Consider the following 24,656-nt stretch of genomic DNA (forward strand, 5'->3'; position numbering starts at 1 on the left):
TTCAGAGCTACGGCTGGCGTTGGGCCGGCAAAGGCTTCCCACTGACCTCCCCCAAGGAACCTCCGAGTTCCTGACAGATCAAATTATTTCAGCAACAGCTTCCCCCACCATGGCGCCCAGCCTCCCCCTCGTACGTCACCTCCGCTCCGTTCTCCAGCAAGCCTCATGGGGTTTTTTGCCTTTAGGAGTAAGAATGTTTAAAAGGCTTTTTTTTTTTTTTGAAAAAAAGATGATGCAGGTTCTGAAAGAGTGAATCTCCGTCGCACTGCTATGCTTTTTCTTCCTCCAAATAATGGTCACTGCTTATTGTAGTGAGTCAGCCTCCTAACTTCAGTCCAGGCTCTGCAACTACCTTCTCTCCCCACCCCCCCCCAAACCCACCGAAACAGGAGGGAATCGGTCATTATCATTAGCACTCTCTCCCACGCCTGGCCTCCCCTTCGGAGGTAAGGGGCGGGGAAGAGCAGATCTCCCGGGGACACAAATATTCCCCAAGTGCCACCACCCGCTTCTCGTAGCTCCCCCCACAAAAAACAGGAGAGGAGTGAAATAATGCTACGCTTTGGAAACGCGGATCTCCAATGCCAGGACCATGCCAGGAGCTTCGGGGGTTCCCTCCAGGCCACCTGCACAGCCAGCAGCCGCATCCACAGGCTCCGTGGAGAAAGGCAGGCCATGGGAAAGGAGAGCAAGTGCGCTCCCTGGCTCCCCGCTCCAATCTCGCCCGCCCAGTTCCCAGACCCTCTCTTTGGAAAGAGTTCTCCAGCAGCCTCTGGCGAGGTGTTTTCCCCGCCCCACTCGGGCGCAAAGCAAATAAAATATAAAATGCTGGTTTACCTTTCTCTGCTGCTTCTCTCCCTGGCTGGAGCCAAGAGGAGATCCCTGTCCTAGTCTTCCTGCTGCCCTCGTGGCATGGGCAAAACGGACGGTACTTTGTCCCTTCTGTCTCCCCGTTGCTCAGAAAAGCAACTCCGGGAAGGTCCTTTGGTGGCAGCCCCCGGCCGCTGCAGCGATCACGGCCCCTGGCCGCTGCGCGGCCCGGTGCCAGGTACTCCACGGCCCGGCACCGGTCCGCGGACCGGGGGTTGGGGACCACTGATTTAGACTATCAGATTTCCCCCCGTTTTTGGAGAAATGATTGAATGCTTGTTGCCCTGAAAATGTTAATTTTTGATATCGTCTAACACTAAAAAGGTTTTTTATTTGAATTTTTTTACATTAGTTGATGAAATAAATAATGAAACAGAGCAAGATGGACAGAAATGAAGTATGTTGTATGCAAAATCAGCAAATTGTTAGTACAAATTTCTATATAGATATTTCCTTCAAAATAGTTTTCATGAAATCTATTTTAACATTTAATACCTGTTAACCCTGAAGGCTTTAATTAAATTTGCTTAAACAAATGTTTAGGATACTTACATACTGAAAAGAATGCTGTCTTTAATAAATATTTAAGAAGTTTATATTACCACCAAATAGATTTATGATATAGGAGATCAACTCTGACTGTTCTTAGAAGGCCAGATCCTGAAGATGAAACTCAAATATTTTGGCCACCTAATGAGAAGCTAGGACTCACTGGAGAGGAGCCTAATGCTGGGAACGACTGAGAGCAAAAGAAGAAGGGGACGACAGAGAATGAGGTGGCTGGATGGGTCACCAAAGCAGTAGGCATGAGCTTAAATGGACTCCAGAGGATGGTACAGAACAGGAAGGCCTTGAGGAACATTATCCATGGAGTTGCGATGGGTTGGATATGACTTTGCAACTAACAACAACGAATAGATAAGTGGCCTCTAATAACCTCTTGTAATTCATAAACATTATATTTTCCAAATGGTGAGCCAGTTTAGTATGGTTTCTAATAAACTAGAAACTGGGAGACTGTGAATGCTAGTCCTCCTTAGACATGAAAGCTACCTGGATGGTTCTGGGTCAATTGAGCTGTCTCTCAAGCCATCATTCTTTCAGGGTTGTTGGGGAAAAATAGAAGGCAGGAGCATTATGTATGCTACTTTGATATGTATAAAATAAAGGCTATGATGGTGATGATCATCATTACTGCAAATAAACCAGGATCACACATCTCCAAATGTTACAAGAACAGATGGAATTGAAATAGTAATGTGTTTGAAATCTGAATAGTGGTATTAATGTGTGTACATGAGCTGAGCAAGAACTGATATTGTGAAATGGCAAACAATGGAAAATACACCAGTAGTAGAAGAGAGCTTGTGAGTTTAAGCTGGACACTGAATAATGAGTGGGGAATAATTTAAACCCTGGTAACATGTAATAAAGCACCTTCTGAAGTCTGGTCTCAACCCTCATTATCATAAGAATCACACTTTCTAATCTGTTTCATTAGACAATCTTGAGGGTTCTCAACTTCTAAAAGTAAAGTCTGCCCCTTGGTAAGAAGCACCAGGTCAGAGTAGAAATTCACAGGGTGTATATGTACAAACATTACAACCAGAGCAGAAATGATTTGCCTTGCAAAGACAGTTTTTGTCCTATTCTCTTTAGTGACCACAGAGCGTGTCTTGATCCAGCTTTAAACTGTTTAAGGGGGAAAATAATGGTATGGCTTTCTTGCTATTAACATTTTCGGAGTCTGCATCAAGAATTTAAAGTAGGGAATACTTTTTATTCTGCTTAGGATAGTTTGACTTATTTTATCTCAGCTTTAAAAGTTCATGGCTCCAGAGGGAGGCAAAATGCTGTTCCCCAAAAGGATGTATATCAGAGTTTGGGAGCAGTGCTGAAAAAGGTGCTATCCCCCTTGTCAGAAAAGCAGGTTTCCGACAGCAGGGGTATTTTGAAAATACCCTGCTGCTATCTGAAACAGACACAGGTTTCCAATAGGTAAGGCAATCCTTTCTGAAAATCCTGTTTTCCTGCAAACCTTTGCAACATTTACATTTATAATAATAAATGGAACAAAATCCTAAATATTTGCTTTAGACAAAGAAATAAAAATGACACCTAGACATTACGGAATATTCAAATTGCATCAAAATAGCATGACCTAATTTGAGTGTACAGAATGGAGCCTCATTTTTTAAAAAATTTCAGTAGAATATATGTTAGTCTCCTATTTTACGCATTTTTTAAAAGACAGTGCTATGCCTAAGCTATTCTAAAGGCTGACAAGTGTTAATACAAAGCAATAATACCTTTTAAAAATTATAGACAACAGAAAGGGATGCAAATCAAAAAATGCAATCAATACCATTTCCCTCCCACCTTTAAAAAATGTTACTACAAATCTTGATCATGTCATACCTTTGTCAATATATAAATATAGGTATACATATGCATAAATGTACCTTCCCATCCTCAGTGGTTTGTTGACATGAGTTGCGAACATCATCTTCTCTCACTAATTTACCAGGCCAAGACGACAGTCCTTTAATTTGGCTCCAGACCAAGTCCCCAACGTTAAACGTCCTTGGTCTGTAATGTATCAACTCGTTTGAAGATGGGGAATCGGGATTCCTTAGGTCATCTTCGCTACTGATGCTTTTAGCATCTGAAGGACTAGGCACACACCCATTAATGCTTTTGGCATTAAAGTCTCCATTGTAATGGATGTAGTCTTTAATCAGAGAATTTTCAAAACTATTGGAGGAACTTGGAGACTGTTCATCCACGCCTAGGTCTTGCTTAGAAGGATTCAGCAGCTCTCCAAACCCTCTGCTCTGTTGAGGCCGGTTTCCATTTATGTGCGCACATCGTTCCACAGTGTTCTCGAATCTCTCTTTAAAACTCATCATAGTTCTTTTGTAATTGCTATACCTGAAGTTCTCCTCCACCATCTTATCGCTGTGACAATTTCGTTGGGGTAATAATACTGGGTGTTGCTTGCCTTGGACTAATGGCAATGTGGAAATATTGTTGGACCTTTCGTGGCAAGGGCTACTGAGGATATGGGACGAATGATCTAAAACCTCCTCGCATTTCCATCGGTTCATCTCCCCTCCAGGGCTCTGCTCCCCTTCCCACTGTTTTTTTGGTGTGTTGCAACCTGTTGGTTTATAATATTCCAAACTATCCCCATCGCTGGAATTTTTAAGGTGTTCCGAATTCTTCAATAATCGTGCCCCCCTTGCAATGTTCCTTGCTCTATCTTCATGATCAGAAATGCCAATATTCCGTCCGTGTATTACTGCATTGACAGCACTGGAAAGATTTAATGGATCACCAATTGAGGCTGTAAAGGCACTCATGGCACTCAGAGCTGGAATAGGGCTCATTTGGGTGGTACTGTTAACCGCCGTGGTGATGACTACTTGCATCCCCTTGCCTGCAGCATCTACCACTGCTTTGTAGATGGCATCAACTGAACCATCACTCTGGGCAGCTAAATTGATGTCCTTTGCCTGTTGTCCTACAGATGGTTCTGTCCTTTGTTGTAAATTGCATACAGTATCTTGAAAAGGAGGAATTGCTGCACTGGAACTTTCAGGAACTGGTGGCATCCCTATTTGAGAGATAATTCTCTTGTTCAGAAAAGCGCTCTCTTCCTGCATTCTCACCTTTAAAAACAATAAGGAAAATAAAATTAGAGGCCGTCTTAAGACAAGGAAAGTTGCTAATAGTTTAAAAAAGGGGCTAAAGCAATCCTGGGGTACTCATACCTTTCTCAAGTATGTATCTACGAAGGAAGAATACAATTAAAAGTAACATTAGGTTAGTGTGATATATAATATTTACTAAAGTTTTCTTGCACTGTCCAACTTATATTGCAGGATATGTCTCCTAACTAAACAAGCATGATCCATCACTGGAGTTTTAAATTCGAATCTCAGCTAAATACCATTTTCTTGTTGCTTTCATTTGATATATGTCCTTCCCTATATCCTTTGGTTGATAAGCTCAAAGAAATTTGGAATATTCTTTTTCCTCTGAGAAAAATATACTTCTTGGGTTGGATGATATACTTTGAAAAATGTATACTTGGATCATGGGAAAACATTCATTTCAGAAATAAATCCATTTTGTATACATTTAATTCTCAAGACTGTGTAGTATAGTACTTCAGGAACAAATCAAAGCAGGCCTGTTGAGGAATACAGGAGCAGAAGCACAGCACTTCCTTGCAACTCTTTAAAGCAACTATGTCTTCCTAAAATTACAAAAAAAGATTCTTGTACTTCTACAGCTACCATGTAATCCCAGGGAGTGATGCTTTATATACGCGGGGATTTCCCTCTTATTCCCTAATAACTTGTGTTCATAGCTTCCATATTTTATTACAATTTACAGTTGTGAACTCATCTTTATTTACATTCATTTATGAAGATTCTATTATTACACTTGACAACAAAGATTTTGCTTCCTGAATCCTTTTGGGTGTATCTTATAGATTTTTGGCTGTTAATCACAAAAATAATCTGTAATTTAACTTATCACATACTGTTTAAATAAATCTTCTGTTGTTACACAATGGCAAGGTTCAGTACCTGTTGGTTATACTGAACTCATGAAAAATCCAGAACCAAAACCATGGAATTGGTTGTTGACGTACATCCAGTACACCAAGTGGAACACAAATATTTGTATTTTTATAGTATTTTATCTGCATTGTTTGTAGGTGTTGTATAGTTTTATCCTTTTAATATTGTAAGCTGCCTAGAGTTACTCTGTGATAAGAAGAGTGGGCAACAAATTTAATTAATAAATAACATTGGCAATCTAAAAGTAGTGGTTCTGCTGCTTGGAATGCATTTTGGATATATACCAAGTGTTGTTGCTACATATGCAAATGGACAGCTGTGTAAGAAAGTCACATTACATGAAAACGAAATGGCCACTAAGAAGGAATTTGATTCCCCGACAGAAAAACATGGCATATGAATCACTTGTTGACCTGACAAAGATATTGTCTCTGCTTCACAAAAAAACCTCTGACCAATGAAAAGTGTTGTGAAAGCAGTGAACAAGGAAGGTGAAGGTTTTCAATGAGACTGATGTTTCCAATAATGACTGATGCCAAGATTAAAAATGTATTTTAGTTGCTCCACAGATCAGATACATTATTAATGACAAAAGGTTTGAGGGCTTGTAGTGGGGCCAGAGAAAAAATATTGAAAATTGTCTGAAAAGCATTGAAGGATGTTGTTGAACATTTTTTTGGGGCAACTACAGGACACTAAACTCCATTCAGCTGGTCGATAAACTTCTTACAGCACACAGGACCATGAAGTGCAATGTGCCACTGAAGATTCATTTTCTGCATTCATACTTGGGCTTCTTTTCTGAAAAACTCAATGCAGTCAATGATGAACATGGTGAAAGGTTTCACCCAGGACATTGCCATAATGGAAAAAAATGGTATCAGGGCAACTGGATTTCCACAATGCTGGTTGGATACTACAATAAAATGCATCGGACACTGCATACAAACAAAAATAATCAGCAAAACTCTCATTTGACCCATGCAATGTGCCAGAAACATTATGTGATTAAATACATTATACTTATTAAAAGTTAATGTAATAGTTCTACAGTCATTCTGAAATTATACTTGTGTTCAGTTCGTCTATCATAATCACCAGAATTTTTTCAGGAAGCAAAAAAGGCTGTCCAGTATTATTAATACCAACTGCACTCTTTCAGCTGTGGTTTACATTTTTTCTTCAGTGATATAAAAATATGTGGCCTCAAACAAAAATTTCAGAATTACTTCTTTTCAACCCAAAGCTTTCTTTTGAATATTTTAGCATTTGTTTGTCAGCTGAACTTATGTGTCTGCTGAACATGTGTGTATGTGTGTGTGTGTGTGTGTGTGTGTGTATGTGTGTGTGTATTTTTGTTTGCATGTGTACGGAGGGAGGGAGGGAGGGAGAGAGAGAGAGAGAGAGAGAACAACAGAATAAGATGGAAGCTTTTTTCTGCTGTCAAGAATCTATTTATGTGTTCATTAACATTATTTATAAATTGCCTTTTACTGTTGTTATCAAAAAAGAGAGTGTTAAAAAAAGAAAACTGAACACCTTAACGTCTGAAAGAGATATGCTCACACTCAAACATTGTTAGAACCATGCATAGTTTTGACATGATAAAATGGAATCCATAGATTTGTTTTATGATAAAAATCCCCATAAATATTAAAGTGTAATAATAGTTTTTTGTGTTATTCTTTTCATGGATCCCTGAGAAACAAGCCAATTTCTACCTGAAAATTCTGGAACAGACAAGCCATAGGATTTGGGTTGTTAGGAGGTCCAGGAACGGGAAGCTGCCCTTGGAAGCCTTGGAGATTCTGATAACCTTGGAGAAGCTGCTGTTGCTGATTTGATGGAAACATCTGATTGTTGTTGAACAATGACTGTAGATGAGTGAGCTGATGGTTATTAAGAGTAGTGTTTATCGAGGACACATCACCTGCAATTCCAAACACATGAATATTTAATTCAGTAATTCTCCCTAGAATAAGCATACTGTATGTGTTGTCCAAGCCATGTTTTTTTTCCATTTAGCAGCAAAGAAACAGAATGAAATATTTTTCCTTGCAGCTTTTTATTGGACTTTGGTAGTTATAGAATTTTCTTCTTCCTATTACAGCCACCTGACATCTGTCAACTATAAATTCTAACTCAAGTTTCTCCTTTCCATGAATTTATTTATAGCAACATATAAGCTTGCTAAGCATAATGTGGTTGTTTTTTTTTGTATTTTTGGCTTAGTGTGATGTTTGAAGCCATCCAGTGTAGTTTAAATGTTTTGTGCAAAGGCGGTACTAGAGCTTGTTCAAGCTAAACATTATCCTTACCCATTTTCTGCGAACTGTGAAAATGTAATACATCTAACACTATCTAATTTATGAAACTTGTTCACAAATTCATTAAGAAATCTGTTCCTTTAATTGCTAATAACTTTCATAATTTTTTAAAGAACATATTCCACAATATGAACTTATAGTTCTCTCTTTATAAATAAACTTTTATATATGTGTGTATCTATATCTATATATCCACATCTATTATATCTATACATCTATTTTAATACTTCTTTGAGTTTGCTAAAATCATGAAAAATAGCCTACAAAAGCCAGAGGTTTAATTTACATTTATATTTAACACATACATATTTAAGCTGGATTGAAAGCTTTTACAAAACAGAACTGGCTTTGCAAGAGATATGAAGGGCGGAACGGAAGGACTTGGAATTGTAGCATAATAATAAGATTGCAGAATGGAAGACTATACAGATTATAGTTAATATAAATAGTCTGCTATTTATATTTGCTGAAACCAATTCATTTTTATGAGTTATTAGTAAGTTAGATCTGTGTTTACTGAAATGCTGCTTTATCTAACTTTTCCTATGGTTTATTTATGAAATCCAACAGCTCAACATGCACAGACACAAAATATTCAGGAATATTCCTAAAGGAAATTCAAGAATTTGGCAAGATTCTTAGCCAGGTTCATACAATTAAATTTTCCATTGTATAATTGTATTCTAATAAATGTGAAAATCCTTATATACAAATCATGTCCCTGAATTCATTGGAAGAGTATAATACTCTCCCAGAGTTATAATATAAAGTTAAATGTTTACTGAGACATACATTCTACTGAATGTATACATGACTGCAGCCTTAAATATGTGAATTGGAAATCAGATTATTTAGAAGCTGGTAGTTTCTACGCTATATAAAAAATGAAAACCCCCAAAGCATGACAACATGAACATAAGCCGAAAGGTAGCCTGTTACCTTGAATCTGGTCTGCTTTATATATTGCTGCAATGGAATTTAGGGATTAGCTACATTGGCATATTTTAAATTCTATGGACATGGAATTTTTTTTTTCATCCATTGCACAGCTACTCATACAACCCTGTGATGCCTTGAATATTTTAAATAAAATGCTGCATCCCAAAGAAGCAACTGTGCAGTATGAATTTTGAAAAAAAATTAAATAAAATCCATTCCAATTGGCTGACTGAATTGAGACAACATCAGACTTTCTAAACTGCTATTTAACATTTGTTCTAAATTTTATTTGTGCTCTTTCACTGGAATGGTCAAACAGATTCAACACGGCATAAACCTTTTAGGAAAAAAAAACCTGCAATGAAATGGAATTTTTGTTTCTCCTTAAAAAAGTAGAAAATAGAAGCTCCCCCCCCACCACCGCTTTTTCTTTTCAAAATCTATGAAAATATTTTAACTTACCAAGTAGACCTGTCCCCAGTAGAGGGTTAAGTAGCTGTGGCACCACAGAGTTATTGTTGAGTTTAGCTGGACCAGATGTATTCCCAGCATTATTAGATATGCTCAGCAATGTTTCTGCCATTGACATCACTGCTGTCCCACCAAGGGTTGAGACAGACAGTGCTGCCACTGCTGATGATGTAGTGGCTGTGCCAGTGGTAGCCTGGGAGGAGATTGCTATGGAAACCTCTGGATGGTTAGCAGTGCTGCCCGATGTAGAGTTCAGAACACCTCCCAACAGCTGGGGATTCAAGGTCATGAATCCTGAGGCCCCAGTGACAGCTGGGAGGAGCAGGGGATTTGAAGCAGTGTCTGTGCTTGAAAAGCTTGGGAAAGAGTTTCCCAGGGGGTTGGTTAACAGGGTCTCAGCTCTGTTGGTATCTGACTGACTGCTAAGCAATTGATCTGGTAGTGGGGCTGTCATCTGTGTTACTGAGGGCACAGTACCGTTTTGCTGTTGCTGTAACAGATCTGAGATGGACAGATTGAAAGATGCTAAAGGGAACATGGCAGATGTTTGGGCTTGGTTCTGAAGAAGAGCTGCTAGCAGCTGAACATGGACAGGTTGCAGCACCTGCCCATCCACTTCACCGGAGAGCAAAGCTAAAGCGGCATTTACATTTGGGTTGAGAAAACCTAAAGGATTGAGGTTGACCTCAGACTTGCCTTCTCCTGTTGAAGGCTGAAGTATATTTAATAGATTCTGGTTTAGGAGATGTTGCTGATTGACTGGCAAAGAGATAGGTAGCGAACTAAAGAGGTTAGGATTCAAAGAGTGCGGAAGACTGTTGCTTGAAGCGCTGTTCTGTGGAAAATGCAGAGTGTGCTCAGGACCAACAAAAGGAAAGTCATTCCCAAGAGGGAGTTGGCTATGTAGTGGTGTTCCAGCTGCAGTTGTGACAATGACACCATCTTGAAGAACAGATGTTGTCTTGGTGATGCCAGGTTGACAGGTACCAGCCACAGCTGTGGATGATGGTGGACCTGTCCTTCCTGAAATTTGAAAATAAATATTAAAATCACTTTAGGAGTTTAGTCATATTTAGGCCTCTAACCGTAATCTAACAGTGGCAAAAATCTGCCACAGTTACAGGAAACAATGAAGCAATGGCAAGCCAAAATTAATTGTGTTAAAGCATGCTGAAGTGCCATATCTTTTAAAAAGTCACAAGATAGCATACTTGGTAGGAAAAAATACAACATAGACGTGCTGGATTACAATTCCCAAACAGCATAGCCAAGGATAGGTATCATCAAATTCATCCAAAACATTCCTTATGTCTAGTTTAATGAAAAGAAGGACTAAGGGAGACATGACAGCAGTGTTCCAATATCGCAGGGGCTGCCACAAAGAAGAGGGAGTCAAACTATTCTCCAAGGCACCTGAGGGTAGAACAAGAAGCAATGGGTGGAAACTAATCAAGGAGAGAAGCAACTTAGAACTAAGGAGAAAGTTCCTGACAGTTAGAACAATTAATCAGTGGAACAACTTCGAGAAGTTGTGAACGCTCCAACACTGGAAATTTTTAAGAAGATGTTGGATAACCATTTGTCTGAAGTGGTGTAGGGTGTCCTGCCTAAGCAGAGGATTGGACTAGAAGACTTCCAAGGTCCCTTCTAACTTATTCTATTCTATTTAAGGAATACTAGCATATCTATTTCTGCTCTATGGATTTAGCTGTACTACTCAGACGACCAGAGACTATCTCATACTAATTCAAGATAACACTAAACAGGGGTTCTTGATCAATGCTAAAGGATAACAAGTACCAGTACTTTTTTTTTTTTTACAAAATACTCCCAATACTTAAAGTATATACCTAATTACTAATACAGTTCTAAGAAACAATACATAAGAAATAATTTTCATTAATTTGCTTAAAACTAAGGATCTATCCCATTTGTTTGCTGGGGGGCAAGCACTAAGGTCTGTACTAGAAGATGCATTTAAATACTAATGATAAAAAGAGTATGAAAAGATAAGAGGGGAAGGTTAGAGCCCAGAGCAAATGAATTCTTCTTTCAAGACTGCCACCATGTGGTTTTATCCATCTAGAATATAATGAGGACTGCGTATCACTTAGGTCAAACCTTTAAAGATGTAAATGCTTCCAAGATTATCAGAAAAAAAGAGTAAGAAGAACACAGGTCAATTTTCTCTGCTCTAGCAGTTCTTCTGAAAATCCCACCTAAGTTAATTCAGTGCAGAATTTTTAAAAATTATAATTGCATTAATAGACCATTCTTCTTTTTGTAAGCTCAAAACACTGCAAATGGTTTTATCCCAGTTTTGAAATTTTCATAATTTTGCAACGTTGATGAGACTGAGATGTAATCCCCTTTGAGTTCTGTATTTAAACATCACTTTAAACTACAACATATTACACAAATACTGCAAAAACATGCTTAATCTTATTAATACACCATTGCCAACAGCCCATATAGCTATTTAGTATATTACATTTATTTTGAAAATATTGGAGCATTAAATAATACCGATGATATCAATAAAAGTTCTATGCCAAAAATCAGCATCAAGAAAATTTGATAATGTAAATTGTAAAATAGTCTCTTGAGTGGGCTCGCTGCTTAATGACTATATAGTCAGTCACAGCATATAGTTTTCAAAGCAGCAACCTGGAAGTGTTGTCTCTAGTCTCAGACAGACAAGCACATAGAGATAGAATCAAAAGATTTATATAAATATTGACTGCTTTTATTTTTGTACAACTCATTGTAAGCTTTGGAAAGGTAATGTAAAATCAGAGTCCGATAGCATCTTTTCTGATTAATAAATTTTATTCAAAGCCAAGTTTTGTGCATGCACATCTCTCAAAGTAAACTGCAACTTATAAGAGTTTAAGGTAAAGGAAAATGTGCTAGTTGTTCCCAACTATAGGGGGTGGTGCTCATCCCCGTTTCAAAGTCGAAGAGCCAGCGCTGTCTGAAGACATCTCTGTGATTATGTGGCCAGCATGACTAAACGCTGAAGGCGCACAGAGCACTGTTACCTTCCCACCAAAGGTGATTCCTATTTTTCTACTTGCATTTTTACATGCTTTCGAACTACTAGGTTGGCAGAAGCTGGGACAAGTAATGGGAGCTCACTCCGTTATGCGGTGCTAGGAATTCGAACTGCCAATCTTTCTGATCAACAAGCTTAGCGCCTTAGCCACTGAGCCACTGTATCCCTTTTTAAGAGTTTATCTTTTTGTATTAAATTTGTTAGTCAGCAAGGATGCTACCAAATTCTTGAATTCTGACCACTATAGGCTAATATGGTTTTTCTTCCTACAATGGAAATTAAGCATTGTTTGCTGTGAAAAGTGAATCCAGACCTAATAAAAATGGTTTTTGAAAGGAAATTATTTGTATTAACACAGTTTGCTCTAAATGAAAATATAAAAATGGAGGTTAATTTTGTGTCAGCAGTGTATTGTTTTATTTGCTAATAAAAACTGGCAAACTGCTGAGTGAAGAAAGCACCCATCAGTTTTATGCTATTCCACAATTTTTGGAAAATAGCTATGGAAAAATGAAGCCAAAGTCAGACAAAATTTAATTCTCTGCACAAATCAAATTCCAACTGGAGAGAGGACTATTACTGAAAAATTAAATCAAATTAATCCAAAAAAGAAAAAAGATTTTAAAAACTAGCATGGTTGATACTTTTTGTGGAAAGGTGAAGGAAACTAACAATCTGACATATCCTGGCCTTCAGGAAGGCTGTTAAAACCTGGCTGTTCTGGCAGGCCTGGGGCTGTTGACCTTATTGAAAGGTCCAGCCCTGACTAGAACGAATACGTGTTGTGAATTTTAAATTACATTTTATTTTTATTTTTTTCCTTTCTCTTTTTTTTTCTTCGCTTTGTAAGCCGCCCAGAGTCCTGCGGGATTGGGCGGCCTATACATTTAATAAATAAATAAATAATAAATAAATAAATATCCCTGCACAGACTATGTGGAATAGGAAAAGACAGTGTGAAAATCTTATCAAATGCATTTCCACTCAATGCTGATATCCCGATCAAAATCTCAACAGGAAAGATACATCTGAACTTTACTATTATTTTCCAATTTCCAAATCTGCAAAAAGGAACACTTTCTTAAAGCAGTTTAAACGGCTTAATAAAAGGGATTTACATAATTGGTGAAGCTGGATAGTAACAGTTTCCATACTTTTCAAACTTTCTACTCAGATAAACTGTAATTTCCAAACACATTTCAGATTAGATTTCTTAAAATGGACCAGTACCTGAAATAAACTAATACTTTTGGTCAGGTACCTGCATCTGTTCATAAAAAAGGATTGCAAAGAGTGAAATTATATTACCAAATAAGGATAATAGAAAATTATTAACTTGTTGATATTTATTTTATACTAAAACTGTTTTATAAACCTTTCTTATTGACTATTGCTCAAGGTGCCTTTCAAAAAAATCATACCATGTTTTCCCGAAAATAAGACAGGGTCTTATTTTCTTTTGACCCCCTGAAACAAGCGTTTGGCCTTATTTTCGGGGAGATCTTATTACTTTTGAGGTGCAGGAGTTTGCGAGCGTGGTCGCCTCATGACTGCTGCTGTGTTGCAATATTTTCAGGGAGGGCTTATTTTGGGAGGTGGCTTATTTTAGCACATGCTCTCAAAAGCTCGTTGGGGCTTATTACCCAGGAGGTCTTATTTTCAGGGAAACAGGGAAGTTGCAGAAAATGAGTCACATTTTTATGTAAAACGACTAAGAAAGCATCTAGCAATGTGAATTTAATTCTTTAAACCCAATTCTCCTATTGGTATGCAATGACTCCATGGGTATAGCCATCCCCAAGGAAACATCTTCTTCTTCTAAGCTGAATGTAATCAGTAAACTAGCAATGCTTTGCTTGTGGGAGATGTGGAAGAAACTCCTGATTGGTGTCTTGAAAAGAATCAATATTTTCTTCAGCTCCCAGATTTTCCTGTTGGTCTTGTGTATAGTATAATAATTCATGGTCTCCTGCTTTCTAACCTGGTGACTTAACCATTACACCAGATTAGCTTATCTCTTGATTTTCGACAAAGGTTCTTTTATATAGGTTATGAAAAGATTATTAAATAATTACAGGACTGATAATTTTAAACCTGTTATGAAATCAATGCTATTTTAAGACCATCAGGAGATAACTGACTGAGCTGGCTAGAAGAATGGTCATTGCCTGCTACAAGTCCCTATCAAGCCTCCAAGTGCATCTGTAAAAATGCCACTAACTGAAGAAATCTCTTGTTATTATGGAACTAAATAATTTCTAATCGGCTCAAGTATTTCATTTCTTATGTGACAAAGTTCAGCTAATTATGCCAGTGCAAATTGGCTACCAAAAGCATACATTCTGAATTTGAAAAACATAATATTAGTATCAATATCCCATGAACATTTTTTTCTGCTTCTCAGTACTGAACTGCTATGTTGACATAGAAGATCCGTGGAAAGATAATACAGATATTTCTCTGGTAATATAAAAGCTAGCTTACATAGAGTTGACTGTACATCTAAAAATTTCAAAGTGCATAAAAATTTGCATTGCGCATGGAACATAAAGTAGTATGCTGCAAGGATGAATATCTATCCTATCCAAAAACAGCCTATGCAAAGCTTTCTGAAACATAATGTTTATTTAAATCAGGGAATATTTGTATTTTGGGTTTAAGACAACACCTCAAGAAATCCAGAGGGGGGGGGAGTTTAGGAAGTTGCCGGTTCCTCTGATATATAAGTTGCTATTACAATGGCTAGTAACTAAAAAGCTAATAAACATTCCTTATCTGGAAGCAAAATATTAAGAATTAATATGACTATGCAGAGCTGCACAACAACTGAAATTTATTAACTATATATTTCAATTTCATTTTATATTTACATTTATTCAAATTGACATATATTTTGTTACTCTATGGATATATTTGGTACATTGTCTTCCTCCCAAATATGAATGTATTTGAAAAAAATGGATACCAATGAAAAAAACAAGCAATATTTCCAATCCATAAATATATGTAGATGTTTAGAAAGAAATAAAATCCATTATAAATTCCAATTACACTGACCACACAATGTTGACTCATACTTAAATTGTATCCCAGGTCCAAGTTACCATATTTTTCGGACTATAAAGCGCACCGAAGTATAAGGCGCACCAAGATTTTGAAGAGGTAAGTTTTTTAAAAAACATTTTTTGCCCTCCCTGGCCTCCAGGAACACTCTGCAGGCATCCCAAACCCTCTGCATGCCCCGGTTTTTGTGAAAAACGGAGCATGCAAAGAGTTTGGGAGGCCTGCAACGTGCTCCTGAAGGCCGGGAAGAGCAAAAATGCGACACATGGGGGCTTTGGGAGGCAAAAAATGGGCCAGTTTTTCACAAAAACGATGCAGAGAGTTTGGGAGTCCTATAGAGTGCTCCTGGGGACGTGGAGGGCAAAAACACCGTTTTTGTAAAAAAAACGTGCCCATTTCACTCAGTTTTGCTCTCCTCAGTCCCCAGGAGCACCTTATAGACCTCCCAAACCCTCTGCTCATCCATTTTTGCAAAAAGCAGGATGCATGGGGTGGGGTTTCGGAAGGTCAAAAATGGCTGCATTCAGTGTATAAGACGCACCCAGATTTTCACCCTCCTTTTGGGGAAATCCGAGGCTGGTAAACGACTGTCCTAATCGAATTTCCAAGCTAAATTTGGACCCTTAAAAAAACCCTCCTCTGGGATTTCAGGTTCTGCAGCACATATGTGGGGATCTCTGCAAAAGGATTCTCTTTGGTTCACAGTTTGGAAACTTGGTCTGTGCCTGGATGGGGTGGGGGAGGATGGGATCAATCCTGGGCCCCAAATATCTTGCTAATTGTCGCAAGTTAGCAAGTTAATGTTTTTTTTTTAGACAAAGAAATGTTTGTGCTTTCTTCTTAAGATTTGTTTTCTACTTGAGTGACCATGTCATCCTGCTAGGATTGGCCTGCCCCACCCATGCCACCAGAGGAGGCATGCTGTGGGCCCCATGGTCAAGGTACTCCGGTTGGCGAGGTCCAGTCTGCCATTGTGCCTGCCTTCTGGAACATCTTATCCCCTGAATAGAGGTCAATTCCAACTCTTCTGACCTTCCAGGAGACCTTAATGTTGTGGGTGATTAATGGCAGATTCCCACCTTCTTCCCCTCTCATCATATTCCCCCCCCCCAATCTTTTTTAGCTAGGTTGATTTTACAGTATTGCATTTATATTATTATGTATAATAATTTATTATTTAAGGGACGTGGTGGCTCAGTGGCTATCTTGTCGATCAGAAACATCGCCAGTTCGAATCTCTAGCGCCACATAACGGAGTTAACTCCTGTTACTTGTCCCAGCTTCTGCCAACCTAGCAGTTCGAAAGCATGTAAAAATGCAAGTAGAAAAATAGGAACCACCTTTGGTGGGAAGGTAACAGCGTTCTGTGTGTCTTCGGCATTTTGTCATGACAGCCATATGAGACATCTTCGGACAGCGCTGGCTCTTCAGTTTTGAAACGGACCCCCCCTATAGTCGGGAACGACTAGCACATATGTGCGAGGGGAACATTTATCTTTATCTTATTTATATTATTATAAATTATACAGTTTTACCTTTTAATATTGTAAGCCACCCAGATTTATCATGTGGCAAGATGGGTAGCTAATAATACATTTTACAAAGAAACAAAACAGACACAATACAGTAGATTAACAGACAAGGAATAAAAGACAAGCCACAAATTTAAAACAAAACAAATCCAGACCTTTTCTAAAGGGCAACATACCTGATTCAGGACTGGTTTGATTGCAGCTGTTCACAATGCTGTTTGGTATCACTTTAGTGGAAGGTGCTTGGATTCGTGGATGAGCTGGATTCAGATGTAATGAATTTCCTAAAGTCATTCCCGACTGATTGAGCACCCCACAGTTTCCAGTAGGCTGCATCTGATTTATTAAGCCTGCAAGATGGTTATTTGGGCCAGGACTAGTGCAATGGCCAAAATTAGTGTTTGAATTCAGGCAGTGCATACTTTCCCCTCTCAAAGGTAAATCCTGTGCCAGTGAATTCGGAAGAGTGCTCGAGGTCATAGTAGTATCTGCAAAATGTAGTTGGTTCGCAGAGCAAGGCAAAACAGTATTTGAGCTCCCACAACTAGAAATACTATTGCTGCTCATATGAGAGCTTTGGCAGCTCATGGACTGAAGTAGCTGAGACATCGATGTGATGGGAAATGAACCCTGGTTCTGCTTTCTTATCAAATCAGGCCCAGATTTTGGAACACCAACTGAGCTGTCCAACTGAGACTGCCTAAGCAAACTCAACACTGTAGTGGTTGGGGGTTTCCTTTTCCTCAAAGGATCTTTTTGTTGAGACATAAGTTTATCTCGTAGTGCTGCTCGACCACTCTGCCCTTCATTTGTTGGTAGAAGCACATTGGCAGTCGGTGGAAACATGGGGTTTAAAGTGCTATGTCCATCATTGCTGCTATTGCTGGCAACTATTCCAGGATTGCTACTGCTGTTATTGTTATTGTTACCAGCAAGTTTATTTTGATTTGCTAGCTGTGCTTTGGCTGCTGCTGAGAGTAAACTACTAGCTGGAAAAGAGGCAGCATTGTGCTGATTCAAGATCTGATTTAAAGGCATTCCCAGCAAGCCAGGTTGACTCTTCATGGACCCACTTCCAGTAGACGCAGGTGGAAAAGCTGCATTGCCCAAAGGGTTCAAAACATTACTCATTCCAGCAATCAGTGAGTTAGGAATGTCCTTATATTGGTGGAATCCATCTATCTTCATGGAAGGGCTTGATGGCATGGATGGTCTAGGAGATCCTATTGTTGATCTTGGTGACCGAGGGGGGACTTTAATATTAGTACAAGATGACTGTGGTCCTACTGGCATCATGAAATTTCCATGATCTGATGATGTGGAAGAAGAGCGTGATCTTTGGGGGGAAGCCTCAATCCTTCCAATTCCAGATCCCATCATATGAACCGGTGACGTTACTGGTGAGGGCGAGAGAGAAGTTGAAGCAGAGTGCTGAACTCTTTGCATGTGGCTACCATGGTTTGTGTGACCAGGTTTTACAGTTGGCAAAGGGAGATTACTTGGTAAAGGAACAACAGCTGGAGGCATGCTTACATTCATCACAGGTACCTGAGTGTGGACATTTGAATGGTAAGTACTTGGATTCATTATAACAGGATTTTGATTCATGGGCTTGCTGGGAATGGGGTCAAGAATGCCAAGTGGATCTTTCTCTGATGTTAATGGCTTTTTCTGAAGTATACATGAAGAAGGTGGTGGTGGTGGCGGGGGCGGCGGTAGGGGTGGTGGGCCTTGAGGTGGTTTGTGGTGAAACACTGCTCGCGACATTTCCATATTAGCTGAAAAATTACACATGGGTTTTTTCATTACTGGACTTTTGGTGGTCAGAGTTGGAGAAAGAGGTATATTAGTTCTTCCAGCCATTGCACAAGATGACTGCACAGGAGAACCATGTAACATAACAGAGGGTGGGGAGAGAGGGGTCCTGTTCATGTGAACAGGGCTAGAATTGGGTGCTCCATGAAAATTGGAATTATTCCTTGTGAAAACATCTGGACTTCCAAGTGGATCTGTCCTAGGTGAGATTGAACCATCTCCATATATTTGTGATCCCGATGACGCTGGACTAGGCATTCCTCCATGACTGCCACGATATGGCGACTTCTGCCCGTGTTCATTATTGCCCAATCTCTGTCTAGGATAGACAGAATGAAGTTCTTGTTGGCTTGCAGTCATCTCTTGCACATATAACCTACCCATGGCATTTGAGGCTCCCATCATCAACTTGAAAGGAGTTTTACATTCTGGCATCACAGAATTAGTTATTCCTTCATGTGATTTATTCCTCATTGATCTTGGAGTTGCTGCTCGTGAAGGTACTATTGGACTTATGCCTGATTTTTAAAAAAAACATGAAAATTACTATTTCACGTAAATCATGTAATAAAATTTAAATCACTTTAGCCAGTAATTTTGATACATTCATATACTGTATACTTTATGCCCTATTACAGTTTTTCCTATCCTACACCTGTCTAAATGTATGGTTTCAATCTTCAAAGTTCTGAGCAATGGCTATCCTGAAGCTCATCATTTTTTTGTCCTATGTCACTGCAGCAAACTGGAACACAAATTCAATCAATTGAAAATTCATCTCTGCAGCCCTATATGGTATCTACGGTAAACAATTGGAGCATTCAGTGTTGTAGGAACTAGGAAATACTACCAATTAATTAGATTTCTAGCTCTAACCAAAGTTAATTGTGTAATTCAGCTAGAAAAATCAAATAACTTCCCCTATCCAAGCTAATCTGCTCTGATGATTGAGAAAGACTTAGGATACGTCTTTTGAACTTAGACTGAGTTAAGAAACTGGAAGTGGAGAAGCCGGGAAAGCGTGGCCAAAATGTCTAACTCAGTTATTGGGCAGACAGGCAGAAGTTAAACCCATGCTTTGGATTCTCCAAGCAGTGCACAGGAGAATTGGCTCTCTATGGATTCCACCAGCACCTAAAATTGGTTTTCTTCACATACACTACAAATATTTGTATTCGACTGTCTACCTCTTGACATAGCTTAGCAGTATGACTTGGGTCCCCCAAATTCTTTGCACTCCCCCATGGCACACTTGTCATAGTTGAAAGTCTCAAAGCACAGGAAGGCCTGTAATGATGCTCTTCTCTCCATGTAGCTGTGACTGAGGAATGAAGAGCCCCTTCTCAGAATGGCTATGGCAATACCCCTGTGACTGTGAGCTTATAAAACAACAACTTCTGTAATGCAGAGATATTCACATCCACTTCCTCCTTTTTCAGATAAGTATTCTAGGTATATGGGAATACTTTTATGTTATCTTGCTCCTTTTAAATATTAATCTTGCCACAACACATTGTATTGCCAGGTTCTATGCAGGTGCACTTGACATTTGCTGGATGCAACTTCTAGATCATTCTTAGCACCCAACCTTATAGCTTAGTTTCGATGTGCCTAAAGTTTGCCACTACACTTTATAGCTTAGCACATCAGTTTAGGAACTCTTAGTTTACTATATTTATATTCAGGCTCATATATTTTACATATTTTTATATACTTTTCCTGCTCCTATGCACCTGTTCCTGACCATATTCCTTCCTTGAGCTTTATGTTGGTCTATGACCATAATAGTAATAGCAACCACACTTAGACTTATATGCTACTTCATAGTGCTTTACAACCCACTCTCTAAGTGGTTTACAGAGCCAGCATATTGCCATCAACAATCTGGGTCCTCATTTTACCGACCTTGGAAGGGTGGAAGGCTGGTCAACCTTGAGCCAGTGGGAATCGAACTGCCAAACTACGTGCACTTGGCAGTCAGCAGAATTAGGCTGCAGTACTGCATTCTAACCGGTGCGCCACCACGGCTCTAATAACGATTGATTTGATTTTTAGGCCTATGCATGCTTCAAATTATACTACAAAGATACTTTGAGATGCCAGAGATGCAAAACTATCATCTGCCTGCAACTTTTTAAAACAAATCCATTTTTATTACCTTTCTTGCCATCTTCTGGCCTTTCCCAGTTGCTTATTCAAAGTCCCCTGAGTACGGTGCTCTTGGGACTCTAGGATGTTGCAACCATTGTACATACATACCCATTGCTAAGTGCTCAAATTTTGATCACATGCTAATGGAATTATGTTGTCACCTGTCGGCCGCCAGCCCCTCCAGCAGCCAAATCAGATGAGAAGGGGGCATGGGAGTCAGGGCCAGCATCAAGGCAACCTGACAGCTCTGAAGGAGAAGAGGGAATGAAGATGGCAGAGAGGGAGAGAACCAGAAGTGGACCCTGGGGCATCTGTCAGCCCTCAGATGGAGAATCAACAACCCACAGGTCTGGAGGTGGCTGATGTGGAAGAGGAAGAACAGTAGGGTCGAGTGCCTGACATGTGGGTGCGCAGAAAGCAGAGGAGAGGAGAGCAGTGGAAATCTGTGGGCCGATCCTTGGGACAGAAGAGCCATCGCTGCTAGTGAAGCCTCACCCTAGCTCTGGGGATAAAAGGCAGATGGCGGAGATGAATAGATGTGACAGACAACTATTCATCTCCCTGCTGGACAGACTTCCTAGCCTGTAATGAGAGGGAAACTTTTTGCCAAGGCTGCTGGCGTGCCTAATAAAGGAATCATTTATTTAACTTCAGAGGGTTTGTCGTGTTTGGAGAGCTGAGTCAGAACAAATTGCGGTGACCATGGTCATATGTATGAGGAGCAAATCAAGGTAACTTTTTAAAAGTTCTATTGTAACTTTGAATAATTGTTAAGGATTATCTGTATTCACAGAATGCTGATAGCATAACTACTTCCCAGGCATAGTACATCCCCAGAATTGCAGCATTTTGCCAAGATATGGGACTGTTGCACTGATTTACTTATCTAAATATTTTTACAGATGAAGCCTCTGTTTATCTAATACAATAGCTCAGGCTCATTCTAACAAAAACAACAATTTTTGCAACCTTACAAAAAAGAATGATCTAAATAGCTTTCTATAACTACAATGCTAGTGAGTGAACCATAGATAGACCTTTGCAAATTTAAAAGTAATGGATTAAGACAAGAGGCTCATACGGTTCAAAGTCTGGATAAATATCTCTCATAAACAGATGGACATGCCTATATAAAAAGAAGCACTCTCTTATTTTGTTATCAATAATTACCTTTATATATATTTTTTTTAAAAAAGTCCTTTTTGCTTATGCAAATGACATGCCTATCAGATTTCTTTGTTCCTGTAATGAGAAAGAGAACTCACTTGTTCCACCTCCAGGACTAGTTAGAACCAATGAGGGATGTGGTGCTTCCATGCTTTTATGAAGGGTAGCCACAGCAATAATCTTCCGTTTATGGATGCATAGCTTAGTGACATCTTCATCTGCTTTAACATCTTCAGCTGTTCTTTGTGTTACAGCAACTCCAGGATCAAAATTAAATACCTTAAAATAATGTTGGAATCATAATATTACATAGCGGTCCTAATTAAGATCACCGATACAACAGCTCCAGAAACTTTCTCTATTGTTTTTTAAAACTGGTCCACCAAATAAAATATGCTATTTTTTTTTAAAGAGCTGCCCTTCTAGAGTACCCGGAGAGCCTCCTATAACTGATTATACGACTCATGAACGCTTTATTATAGAACTTAGAGATCCTTTTGACTTAGGGCTGGAAAATCTGTGGGACGGTGCTCTGCTGTTTTAAGGATTCTTTCAATATTTTAAAGCCTCAATTCTCAGAATTCCCATCTAAGTTTGGCTGTTGAGAATTTTGAAAATTGAACTTCTTACATTTGGAAGTTGTCCAGATTGGAGAATTACAATAATTCTTCTACCCTCCAAAAAACTCAACTACACAACATACTAACAAAAACTAAATACTGACAGGGTGACAAGGAAAACCTGGAAGAGTTGCACACTCTGGCTCATGGAAGAGGGGTGGGGAAGAGAAAGATGGGGAATTGTTGCCTACTTCTGATCCAGAAGGTTAAAGTAACTACAGGACCAATTCTCCACAAATTTTGCTGATTCACTGTTTAAATTGTAGCTTAAAAATTATTTCTTACTACAGGATTTGGTTCTTCTATCTTGGATCAGCAACTCTTTTCTCCTTCATCTAGTGTTTCTTGCAAACCATATTTCTAAATGTGGAAAAGAGTACATCTACTTATTTTTAAAGGAACTTTGGAACCACTATACTGTAGAACTGCAACTAAGAAAACTGATCTGATCAAAGGTGTGCTTTGGTACATTATTCTAACTGGGCAATCATGTCATGTTGTTTTTTATGATATCCCATGCCTTACTCTCATTCCACCCATTCCTTCTCCTCCTAAATCAGTTTGTGTTCAATTTCAAAAACATTTCAATATTTAAATTATATTTGATTTATTTCCATCGTCAACATCTATCATCCTCAACTACGAAGGATAATTCCTTCTTATAATAGATAGGGAGATGTTAGTAATTAAAATCCAATACATTTCGAGCTATGTTAGTTTTTCATTTAGCATATTCAAATATCTAATTTTACCTTAGGAAGGATGAGAGGACATTCTAAACCACACTTGCATGTTCCATCAGTCAACAGGTATGTTTTAACCTGCTCCAAACAGGACAATAAAGACCCACTAGGACTGAAACAATAAAACAAGTAACAAATCTATGTGAATTAGTGTTAGAAACACCTTATGTTAACAGTTCAAATAGCAGTTTAGAAAACAACAACAGACAATATAATTTATCTAGAAGTCAAGATGAATATATTTCCATTTAGAACAGTATTTTTAACGTATTTTTTTCTGACCTTAATTTTGCAACAAGCATTCAAAGCTTGACATTTCAGTTTTTCTGAATACTGTGACTATTACTTGTTAACTTATAATGAATACTGTATGAATATGTTATTACATATTTAATACATAATTTGAATATGGGGTTATTGTTAAGCCACTAAATATTATTTTGACAATTGAGTGTTTTTGTGAATGTTGTGTCCCCCCCCCCTCTTATTTTCTATTTCATTGTTTCTTGTCCTTGAATGTTAAATGGTTCAGAGTTGTTTGGCAATCGGCTGGCCTCCAAATCTAATAAAATAAATACATTTAATGTATAGATGTATTGTGGAACTATTGTTCAGTTAATTCAGACAGAGAATTAGGCCAATATTGGAATAATTTCTTTCTCCCTCCCTCTCTCTTCCTCCCACCCTCCCTCTCTCTCTCACACACACACCTTTCAAGCTTCTATATCACACCATTGTTTTTAACCAATATTACTAATCTACTGCAAGATCCCTTCAGCTAGGTCACAACTTTTTCAGAGGTAATAGACCTGCGGAAAAATGAAACACAATTTGGATAGTAATGTAGTCTATAATATGTCATCTTTAGCCCACGGGCTGCATGCGGTCTCAGACGTTTGGTAGTGTGGCCTCATAGGATAATAAAAAATATATAATAAAGGAAGTTTATTATTTATATATGTTAACTAAACTATATATTTTATATGTGGCCCAAGACAATTCCTCTTCACACAATGTGGCCCATGCAAGCCAAATGTTTGGACAACCATGGCTTAGACTATATGTAATGAAAGATTGTATATAACTACTGGATAAGTCAGCGTAAAGCAAACAATAAGTAGAAAAATGTCTGGTGCACAATTCATTTTATTTATCCGGCCTACTCAAACGGTGACAGTTTACTTTGGGATATATGTAGAGTACTCCCAAGCAGGGTGCTGCATAATTGGAAATGGAACAAAGGAGACTCTCATCTCCTGTTCTTCTGTTGTTCAGAAGTCTCCAAATTCTGTCTGCTGTTTGTACCCAGCC

The 24,656-nt window shown here is 38.7% G+C and overlaps 1 protein-coding gene across 2 annotated transcripts in view; it reads right to left on the bottom strand.

The window, feature by feature from the left end:
* The window catches only part of MBD5 (methyl-CpG binding domain protein 5), a 151,445-nt gene that overhangs the window by 22,305 nt on the left and 104,484 nt on the right, over positions 1–24,656 (bottom strand). Inside the window, exons 4-9 of one of the 2 annotated variants that reach the window (XM_087710683.1) lie at positions 23,355–23,457; positions 22,081–22,261; positions 17,026–19,182; positions 9,191–10,222; positions 7,184–7,392; positions 3,333–4,541 (exon numbers count right to left, since the gene is read on the bottom strand). In XM_087710683.1, coding sequence (XP_087566809.1) covers positions 3,333–4,541; positions 7,184–7,392; positions 9,191–10,222; positions 17,026–19,182; positions 22,081–22,261; positions 23,355–23,457 — 4,891 coding nt within the window. The remainder of the gene's footprint in view (positions 1–3,332; positions 4,542–7,183; positions 7,393–9,190; positions 10,223–17,025; positions 19,183–22,080; positions 22,262–23,354; positions 23,458–24,656) is intronic. The other variant, XM_087710690.1, reaches the window with a different exon arrangement.

The sequence above is a fragment of the Thamnophis sirtalis genome, unplaced genomic scaffold (genome assembly GCF_051295495.1).
Source record: "Thamnophis sirtalis isolate CommonGarterSnake01/CBP01778 unplaced genomic scaffold, rThaSir2_p1.2 scaffold_1, whole genome shotgun sequence".
Taxonomy (NCBI): domain Eukaryota; kingdom Metazoa; phylum Chordata; class Lepidosauria; order Squamata; family Natricidae; genus Thamnophis; species Thamnophis sirtalis.